The 11,206-nt window shown below is 32.3% G+C and overlaps 1 protein-coding gene and 1 long non-coding RNA gene across 2 annotated transcripts; one reads left to right on the top strand and one right to left on the bottom strand.

The window, feature by feature from the left end:
- The first annotated feature begins 7,537 nt into the window (after window positions 1-7,537).
- LOC107957038 (peroxidase 55) lies at window positions 7,538-9,577 on the top strand. Its single transcript, XM_016892466.2, has 3 exons — window positions 7,538-8,099; window positions 8,596-8,787; window positions 8,878-9,577. The coding sequence occupies exons 1-3, from the start codon at window positions 7,893-7,895 to the stop codon at window positions 9,448-9,450; spliced, it is 972 nt and encodes a 323-aa protein (XP_016747955.2). The 5' UTR covers window positions 7,538-7,892; the 3' UTR covers window positions 9,451-9,577.
- LOC121229150 (uncharacterized) lies at window positions 8,652-9,710 on the bottom strand. Its single transcript, XR_005926758.1, has 2 exons — window positions 9,569-9,710; window positions 8,652-9,428 (listed from the first exon to the last, which is right to left on the bottom strand). It is a non-coding gene; the product is annotated as an uncharacterized lncRNA (long non-coding RNA).
- Window positions 9,711-11,206: the final 1,496 nt, after the last annotated feature.

Raw genomic sequence — 11,206 nt, 5'->3', positions numbered from 1 at the left:
ATACTTATCAAAATGACCAATTTCTATAGCTATTCAAAACACATCATATTGATCATATTGCATCACATATTTCATACCAAGAACTCATTCATATACACAACTATAATCAAGCCAAATCACATAGCTAGATACATACATCACAAAACATATTCAACTACCTCTAGCCTATACATGCCATACTCCAATATTTACACTTTCAAAATGTACCAAAATAGAGTTTGATAGTGTGGTGGTGATCCTTAACGATCCCCGAGGTCCCGATAGCTACGATATCTATAAAACAATGCAAACACAGACAAAGTAAGCTTTCAAAAGCTTAGTAAGCCATATACAAATAAACTTATCAATTAAAACATCAAAACATCATATAATTACATATACTCCTTTGTCAAATACTATCACAAACCACATAATTCATATACATTTCTTATATACTCAATTCTTTTGCACATATGACATACCTTCTCATACTTATATCACATATCATCATTTGCTCATGTACTTACCTTTTATTCTCAAACATTAAACTACATTTCAAACATACCTGAATTGGATACACATTTCATATATTCATTCTTTTCTTAAAATGCCCTTTGAACCGTTCAAAATCATAAGGATACGCGGATAGCTTAGAAAGCTCGTACAATGCCAACGTCCCAGACATGGTCTTACATGTAATCAAATATCAATGCCATTGTCCCAAACAAGGTCTTACATGAAATTAAATACGATGCCAACGTCCAGACGTAGTCTTACACGTAAATCATAAGTTGATGCCAACGTCCCAGATGTGGTCTTACACGATCACACATATCGGATCCTATGTCATGACATATGTATCCTAACTATTCCTATGGTTCGTATGGGGCTTTTCGGACGTCGGAACTTTGTTGATACTTTCTCCGATATTTCATATTCAATTCAATAAGCCATTCATCATTGTTTAATAGCATTTAAACATAAGTAAACCATTACAAACACATTTATTTGTATATAGACTTACCTCGTACCGATTCGGATAGACGGAATCGGCTACTGGACGACTTTCGATTTTCCCCGATCTAATTCTGTTTTCTTTAATTCTTGATCTATATAAATTCAAATTTAACTCTTTTATTCACCAAATCATTCAAATCAATCTACAAACACACATTTAGGGCATTTTACAAATTAACCCTCATATTTTCATATTTTGATAATTTAGTCCCTAATCACAAAAATCACAAATTACACAAAGTTGCATATACTTATGCTTACCCAAATATTCATAGCACTCATACAAGGCCACATATTTTATTTATTTCACATTTTAGTCCCTTAATTTACAAATTTCACAATTTAGGCCAAATTACTCAAATTCATCAAAAATTCAAATACAAAATATGTTAACCCAAAACATATCTTTCATTTACCAACAAATAACTTCACAAAGCTTATAATTTCATCAATGGCTCAACTCAAAATCATCAACAAAATCAGAAATTGAGACATGAGCTTGATAGTATACAGAGCAACGATTACAAAAATGTGGAAATTATAAAAAACGGATCAAAACACATACCTTAATCATAGATTTCCTTAGCCGAACCCTAGAGTTCTTTTTCTTTTCTTTTGTTCATCAATTTTTGGCAATTTCATGAACATAATGGCTAATTTTAATGTTTTTTAATTATAATTAACATTAATTTTTATTTTACCATTTTACCCTCACATTATAAACATTTAAAACATTAATATCAAGGCCATTAATATTGTAACACCCCTAACCCGTATCCGTCGTCAAAACAGGGTTACAAAGTGTTACAAGTTACCAGTACATACAGAACATTTACAGATTAATCAAAACATTATTATTCACTTTCTGAGATCATATATATATATAACAACCTTTATTTGGGCCCTCGAAGCCCAACATGAACATTAAAATCAAGTCGAAACTCAGCTGATTTCTCATAAAATTTTTCGCTTAATCATCAAGCATTCATATTTAAAACTAGATCATATCTTTATAAAATACCACATTTCAGATGCGCAGAATAAATTACTTGCCTTAGACATTTCAATCCAACTTCATACCCAACAAGCATCATACTGAAACTAGTCATATATATACATGTCATGATATGTATCGTTCTCATACTATTTTCTTATAAACATATATCATTTATTTTCCTCCTCCTCCTCTCCATTCCATATCCTTAATGTATATAACATTCTTGTAAGTACGATTTCACAATTTACTTATTAATGCTCACATCAAACTGTTCACACAAGTCATAGTCACTCAATTATTTATAATTCGAGCTACAGAGCTCCAAATTAAGATCCGTAAATTTTTCCTGAAACTAGACTCACATATCATTCCACCTAAAATTTTCAAAATTTTTGGTTTAGCCAATTAGTACATTTTATTCATTTAAGTTTCCCCTGTTTCACTATCCGATAGTTCTGACCTCTCTTCACTAAAAATTAATTATATCACAGTACAGAACTTAGATAATGTTCTCGTTGATTTCTATTGAAAATAGACTCACTAAGGATTCTAAGCATATAAATTTTAGCCTCTAATTAATTTTCTCCAATTTTTGGTGATTTTCCAAAGTCAAAATAGGGGAACCCGAATTCATCCTGACCTTGTCTCACAAAATTCATTATATCTCATAATTTACAATTCAATTGCTTACACCGTTTCTTCTATGAAAAACTAGACCCAATAAGCTTTAATTTCATATATTATTCATCCTCTAATTCGATTTTTACAATTTATGGTGATTTTTCAAAGTTAACCTACTGCTGCTGTCCAAAGCTATTTTAGTTCAAGATGTTTATTACCATTTTTCCTCTAAATTTCACAGGTCATACAATTCAGTCCTTGCTCAATTAGCCCATCTATTAAGCTAATTTTTCTCAATTAACATTTTATTTCATCATTTTAAACTATTACACAACCTTTGAAAATCAGAATTATAACACTAAACCTTAATTCACAACTTTTTCACAATTAGGTCCTAAAATCAATTTCTATTGAATTTACTTGATAAAATCATCAAACAACAAAATCAAAGCTTAAAATTCATTTTATTTCATCATAAACAGCCAACACTTATCAATGGTAGCTTTTAATTTTGTCCATAAAATCAAAAACTAATGAATTAAACACTTGGACCTAATTGTAAAAGTCACAAAAACATAAAAATCTCAAAGGGCAAGAATTTGAACTCACATATGTCAAAGTATGAAAAACCATCAGCTTTCAGACCTCCCATGGCATTTTTGCTGAAGAAAAATGATGATATCTCTAGATTTTTCAATTTTGTCTTGTTTTATATGTTTAATTTGCAAAATTTCCCATTTTGCCCTTGTTTCTCCTTGTCTTTTTTGTTGATTTTCTTGCCCAACCGTCCAGCCCATACAATTTGGGTCCAATTACCTTTTAAATCCCTCCTTTTTAATCACTTAAACTATTTAATCACAATTTAATAAATTTTGCACTATTTTTAATTTAGTCCTTTTTAATTAATTGACTAACCAAACGTTAAAATTTTCTAATGAAACTTTAATACTAACTTAATAACACTCCATAAATATTTATAAAAATATTTATTGCTCGATTTATGAATATGAGGTCTCGATACCTCGTTTTCAACCCAATTTACCTGATTAATTCTTTTAAAATCGCAAAATTCACTAATTAAAAATAATTCTTTTAAGTTCGCGCTTGGCCTATAATTATTATTTGTTAAAATTTCTAAACTTACTCGTCAGATTTAGTGATCTCGAATCACTGTTTTCGACACCACTGAAAAATTTGGCTATTACAAATGTCATTCAATACATTCCATGGTCAAATAGCCACATAAGGACCTCACAATTAAAGAGACATAGCAATTAGGCATTTTAACAAATAGAATGAAAATTTTTCATTTTACGCGATTAGGTCCTTTTATCAAATTAAGCACACAAATGATCAAATTTTCATACGAAACTTTCACACATGTAAATTCACATATTATAAGCACATAAAATAATATTTAAATATTTTTTACTCGAATTTATGGTCTTAGACCACTATTCTGACTAGGTCTAGACCGGACTGTTACATGACTAAGAGTGTAAGCACGTGTAGCATTTAAGGGACTATAAGTTTCAAACTTGCATGAGGAACATACCTTCTTATATGCTCAACCTGAGGTCTCTGAAATGCCCTCGGTGATTCATTCTATGAATAGTTCCTTTGTTGTCCTCCATATTGTACGTGTAGACTCTAAGAAAGAAGACCTTGATAATTACGAACTCCCTGTCAACCTCTAAATTATCTATCATCCCTTTGTTTCTGTTAACTTTTGAGCTCTTTCATACAAATCTGCCAAACTCTGTGGCCTATTATCAGTAAACAAATATTGCAAATGCTTATTTTGGGTTCTTATGATGAAGGCATCAATAGCCCACTGTTCCTTCAAGTTCTTTGTGTTTAACATAGTTGCATGAAATTGTTTGACATAATCTTGCAAAGATTCTCCATCCATCTGTTTCACTGACATCAAACCCATAAAATTGCTCATTATTATTCTATGAGCTTCATATCTTCCCAAGAACATCTGGCCCAGCTACGATAAACTTTGAATGGAACTTTGTGGTTAAAAAAATACCAATCTTTCGCACTTCCTCTAAGGTTCGTCGAGAAAGCTTTACATTTTGTTGCATCGAAAGCCCCTAACACATTCATATTATCATTATACTGCATGAGATGTGCTCAAGGATCTCTTCTTCCTTCGAGCATTTCTTTTGGAACCTTAAACTCAATTGGTAGGTTCACAGCTGTTATTTCAGAAGACAATAGGTTGTTAGAACAAAATAACCAATCAATGTCTTACACATCAGGATGCAATGCTCACACATCTCTATGCAAAACATCCATTTCATTCTGTCATGGCTTTGCATATGCCCCTACAGCCTCCTCTTGGGTAGGCATAACATGATCTTGAAGATCAGAGTTGTTAAACTACATCTTCCTCCTCAATTCTTCGTTTTATCTTAACAGTTCCTACTGAAACACTTGTTGATGTTTGAACCTAGCACTTGGTCGAACCATCTGTTCCTTCATCAACCTCAGCTACTTCTACAAACCAAACAATTGTTACAGCGATGCTCCCTGATTAGTGGGAAATGATGGTCCTTGACCAAATGGAGCATTGAGATCGAAAGAGTTGGAAGCACCTGCATGGCCTAAGTTACCCAAATTCTCTGGCCAATCAGCAAACTGAGTAGCAAAAAGGTTTACCTCACTGGGTTGATTGCCACTACCAGAACCTCCTACCTGGCCTGACGGGAAATGAGTGGAGAAATTCTCGTTCGGGTGTCATTTTGGCTTTTTAGAAATTTGAAAATATGAAGATCGGAAGTTTGTCCAAGCTTACCACACCAAATTGTTGAGTATTTTAGAGTGAGTGTCGTTCAGATGGGTTAAACTATGTGTTCATATTATAGGTAGGTTCTCATGCACGTCAAAACGTACCCTACTATAGGGTTAACACGTATTTTCTAGATGTGAGTTCACCTACATGATAATGGTAACTCACATCGAGAGGTCTCATAGAAGGGTGCGGGCACCTTAAATGTGAACTTAAAAACCGCGTAGAGTATGGGTCAGGATCTAATTGAATAACTGGGTAACGAGTCGGTAACAGTGAATAATAAATTAAATAATATACATTCAAATTATTTTTGAATGCTATTATTTTATTGGGGTACTATTATCATTCTCCTTAACAAGACGAAAAAATACTTAATTGTAAGAAACTAAGATAGGTTTGCAATTTGTTAATATTAGTGAATTCCAGGTCAATTCATTTTAATATAATGGTCAATTGGACATCAATCATTAGATGGTTTAAGCTATGAAATTTTATTAATCTGAGCAAGGATTATAATATTTATATTTCTAACTCATTCTAATCCCTTTTTATTTTAAAATTTTTCACCATTTTCATATATTTGTGAAGTTAGTAACAAATTTTTAAATATAAAAATGTCCCATTCAACAAAATCTTATAAAAATGTCATCACTTTGAAGTTTTCTTCTTTTAAAATCACAAAACTTTTAAATTTTTGTTACTTTTACATTTCTAAAAATTCAAACTCAAACATATACTACATTTTACAAAATATAAAAAATCAATTGTTCTAGCCAGATCAATTGATATTCATTCTTTAAATTGCAATTTTTTTTTTTGAAAATATGACTTTAGTGGTAGAAACCCAAAGAGAATACTTTTGGATTATGCTCTTATTACTACTGAAATAATGATATTTGATTTATTAATAAAAATAATTATTTGTAGAGATAAAAGTAAATAAATATATAGAAATTCAACTTATTAATTCAAAGATAAAATGAAATAATAAATTATAATTCAACATTTTAAAAATAAGAATACCAATTTATTTGAATATATCGAATCCCAAAATTACATACATTATTAATGATATGACTGAGTGAATTGGATTGAGTTGTTAACAAATTAGAAAAGAGAATCCTGCATTTTGAAGTTTTAGCAGAAAAAATTAAAATATGTCATAAGTTTTGTTATTTTCATAAATTTAGAATTTAGTTTTTATTTTTATTTTTATTTTTAGAAAATTAATCATGATTTTAAAATTCAGATCCAACTTTTAACACTGATAACATTATTTTATTAAATTCAGATTTATTATAGCGTCATTCTTTTTTAGATATGTTGTCAAGAAACAAATATATTTTTTATTTCAAAATATTACACCAACCAATTTAAAAAAATTAAAAGTGTTAGCAATTAAACTTTAAATTTGTGGAGAGTTGCATATTTTAACAAAAATATATCCATATATTTTAATATGTATTATTCATAACCATACGTATATATTCAAACCTGGAGAACAGTAATGCAAACCGGAATACAACATTGTAGCAGCTATGGATTTACATATTCAAAGTCGTTAAGTGAGACTATTTGTGGAAGAAGAAAAAAATATGGTAGAAAAATCAGTAAGAACAGCTCACCAAAACGAATAACAAGGACGTCATCATACACTACAGTTTCTTAAAGGAAGGTTTTGTCAAAATACGAAACTCTTAAATTAATACCAATACCCCTTTGAGACGCAACTCATTCATGGGAAGGAGGGGGTGGTAGGTTTAAACTTTTATTCATAAATATTAAGCGTGCTTGTGATTGGAAATTGTAATCCAATTCTCCAAATTTAAACATATTCCAGTTTATAAATTTGAATTGAAATTGATAAGACAGTATCATGATTCTGAACAACATTAACCCCGATCATCAAATATGCCCCATGTGAAATCTTACACGTTCTAGTTCAGACACTGATTTGTTGCCATGTCCCTTTCATTATGCACTTCAAGAAATTAATCCAGGTTCGTCTTTAAAAAAAGTCTCAGCTCATCTAGAAAATAGGATGAGCTGCAAACACCAAATCATCCACCAAGTCAATTATAGCATATTTTTTTTCAAAATTTAGGTGAAAGGGAACTGCCTTTCTACTACTTGCAACACCCCTTGTATTTGGCTAACTTTTTGGTTTTTTAACAACATTGGCAACTTCAAGTTTTGTAGATATGGATTAATGTGATCTTTGTTTGTACTTAAAAATTTTATTATTATTATAAAAATACTTGCATTATTGATTAGATATTCTAACAAGAAAGGAGGTAAGCATGTTTAGGTATATTAGATTATCTTAGACCAAGCATTAGCTACCAAGGCAAACCTAATAGTTTATTGTTAAATCTGTCCTGTTATATGTTTCTTCTATATATTTGAGTTTCACACTTTCACTTATGGCTTGTGGATAGGCCGACAGGGAAATAAAAGCTCTAGAGAAAGAAAAAAGAAATGGAGGTATTAAAGAGAGGGTTGGTGTTGTTAATGGTTTTCATGGTTTTTCAGAGAGGAGAGGGGCAATTATTTGAGAATTTCTATAGGGGTACATGTCCGAATCTAGAAATGATAGTGAAGCAAGTAGTGTCCATCAAGTTCAGCCAAACATTTGTTACGATCCCTGCAACGCTGCGCTTGTTCTTCCATGATTGCTTTGTCGAGGTACGTTGGAAGAGTAGCATGATTACTTTAGATGTTGGATGCAGTTTGTCTTTGGTTTCAATGGATTTATGATTTACCTGCAAAATTGTATGTCACCCCTGCATGCATGCTTGTAATGCTCTGTTGCTTCGATTCTTTATTCTTCGTAAAATATTCATGTTTGGCACATATTCGAACACGAATGTTGCTTTGATTTTTTTGAGTATTGGGTAGGTTCTGATCAGGAGTATAATATGGGTATCACACATTAATAGATATATTTACAGTGCAACCATCCTTAATTCCTATAGCCCTGATGAAAAGTAGCTGAAAAAGATCAAAACTTGTTATGGTTGGTGTTTTCCTGTTTCTCTGAATTACTTTTTTTTTAGTCATGGTCATAATTGGAGGCTGATCGACTTGGACATGGTGAAACAGGGAAGGTCTAACAACACATGATATCACCTGTTTTGTTGTCAATAACAGACACATTAATATAAAGTGCTGTCTTTTGCAGGGATGTGATGCATCAGTCATGATAGCATCACCAAATGGAGATGCAGAAAAGGATGCTCAAGACAATCTCTCCCTCGCAGGAGATGGATTCGACACCGTAATCAAGGCAAAGCAGGCAGTGGAAATACAATGCCCAGGAATTGTCTCTTGTGCCGATATTTTAGCACTTGCAGCAAGGGATGTTGTAGTACTGGTAAGGAATGCTCAACCATTTTCCTGGCAAAACTAAAACTAGTCCCTCGCAATACATAACCATACTGATTATGTGTGAATAAAATCATAGGCTGGTGGCCCTTCTTGGGAAGTAGAATTAGGACGTCGAGATGGCCTCGTATCCCAAGCATCCAAGGTAGCAGGGAACTTACCAGATCCAGAATTCAACCTTGTTCAACTCAACACCATTTTTGCTAAAAACAACCTTACGCAATTCGATATGATTGCACTCTCAGGAGCTCATACTCTAGGCTTCTCTCATTGCAATCGCTTTTCGAATCGCTTATACTCCTCTTCATCTTCAGTTGTCGATCCTAGTTTGGACCCAAACTACGCACAACAGTTGATGCAAGCCTGCCCTCAAAATGTAGACCCCAGCATTGCCATCAACATGGACCCTGAAACCCCACGAACTTTCGACAATGTGTATTACCAGAATCTTGTTTCTGGGAAGGGCTTGTTCACTTCAGACGAGGTGCTTTTCAGTGATCCAGCATCTCAACCAACTGTAAGAGATTTTGCTAGCAACCCTGGCAACTTTAATGGAGCCTTTATCACAGCAATGAGGAAACTTGGGAGGGTGGGAGTCAAAACCGGGAATGAAGGAGAGATAAGAACGGACTGCACAAAATTTAATTCATGAAAAGTGGATGAAGATCAAGATGCCTAAAAGTGATTGTGTTCGTGGTGCGTGCTTGTCAATGCATTTAAAGATGGATGCGATTGTTCTTTTCTAAATCATCATAAAATAAAAGGAATACCTTGCTGAAGTAGATTTCAAGACTGTTTATTTGTTCATACATACTGTAATGGGCCAATTTAGCCCGGCCTAAGACAAAGCAAATAAACAGAAAATAATTCAATAAAAAAACAAACTAAATTAGAGTAGCCCATTAATTAAACCCAAACCCAATACAAAGCTCAAGTTGCCCAAAATCAAAATATTTTTAGAAACCCTAGGTTCCTTAGGTGCGCCGCAGCCAACACTCCCATGTACGGCCTCCGTGCACCCATAGCTTGGCTTTGTACCTTCCGGGTCACCGCGTGCCACATCACCTCCTCCATACGCCATAGCTGGCCAAGCACCTGCAAGCAAATGCAAAAACAACAGCACAGCAAAGAGGAAAAAACAAAAGAATTTGTATTTTCTATTCATTTTTTTTTGTGCTTTCGGCTATAAAAGCCATGTAATAATCAATGTATTTTTTTTACACACGCTGAAATACGCATACTAAATAGCAGAAAAATAAAAATAAAAAAAATTATAGAAAGGTGATTTCAAATCCTATTTCTTTTTTTTTTCCCCTTTTTCTTTCGATTTGCTTGCAATTTTTTAGAATGGAAAATGAAAAGAATGCTTGAAACAACACCGATGAAAGCCCATATGTCTCAGAAATATGGTGATTCGGGCTAAGGTTGTTTTCTCTTGTTTTTTCGTCGGATTTTGCTTTGTTTTTTGACAGAATAGTATAGGATTTTAAGTTTTTTTTTTCAAAAAAAAAAGAGAGAAAAAGGAGTACACTTACCGAACCTCCGTGGGTGAGGCTTTCTTTGGCAAGATCTAATCGCCATTTGTGCGCCGTCAGCCATCAAGTTCATTGTGGTTTGGGCGACTGCTTAATGAACCAAACAGAATGAAGGGTTCTATTTTTTGTTTAAAAAATTTAAAAGGTTATTTGTGCTTTGAAAGGAAAATAAATATAGTGATGTTAGCATCAGAATCAAAAACCACGCCCTTTTGTTTAAAATGGGGAATTTGCGCGCTAGATCCTTCCCCTCGCGCCAACATTCAATTGCGCCTTATTTGTCTTACTTTATTTTTTTTAATTTGGCTCTATAATTTGCTCGTATTTTCATTTTGGTCCACGATATAGCTCAGCGTTTCAGGATCGGGGATATTTCTAGCTTTGGTCCCTATGAATTCGCGCCCATTACGCATTAGTCTTCAGTTTAATTTCAAGAATTTGTAAATTGTCCCTTTCATTTTAATTTTATTTCAATTAAATTTTTCATCATTTTTTAATTTTATTTCACATTCATCTTTTTTAATTCTTGTTTAATTATTTTCTATTTTGAGATACTTTGATAGTTGTGTTTTGTTTTAAAGTCGTTATTATTTTTTTACATCATATCATTTTAATATTTTGTATAATTTTTTTTATAATTTTTTTTTGTATATTATTATATATATTATATGATTCATGATAAAATTAATTTTATTTCGAATATACTATTAATTTCAGGCTATTATATACATATGATTTCTTTTAAATTTATTCACCTACTTTATTATATAATTTTGTTACTTCAAGGAAAATCTTACATGTTTTATGTATATGTAAAGTTATTGAACTTCATTTTTGTATTTATAAAGTTATTATTTTGGAATTCTTCTTTAT

This window comes from Gossypium hirsutum, chromosome A05 (genome assembly GCF_007990345.1).
Source record: "Gossypium hirsutum isolate 1008001.06 chromosome A05, Gossypium_hirsutum_v2.1, whole genome shotgun sequence".
NCBI classification, from domain to species: Eukaryota; Viridiplantae; Streptophyta; class Magnoliopsida; order Malvales; family Malvaceae; genus Gossypium; species Gossypium hirsutum.
Note: the sequence above shows the minus strand (reverse complement) of the source record. Positions and strands in the feature narration are given on the sequence as shown.

Coding starts and splice junctions, on each gene's coding strand:
- LOC107957038 (XM_016892466.2), top strand. CDS start 7,893: ATGGAGGTATTAAAGAGAGGGTTGGTGTTGTTAATGGTTTTCATGGTT. Junction 8,100..8,595: donor TCCATGATTGCTTTGTCGAG/GTACGTTGGAAG, acceptor TGTCTTTTGCAG/GGATGTGATGCATCAGTCAT. Junction 8,788..8,877: donor CAAGGGATGTTGTAGTACTG/GTAAGGAATGCT, acceptor ATAAAATCATAG/GCTGGTGGCCCTTCTTGGGA.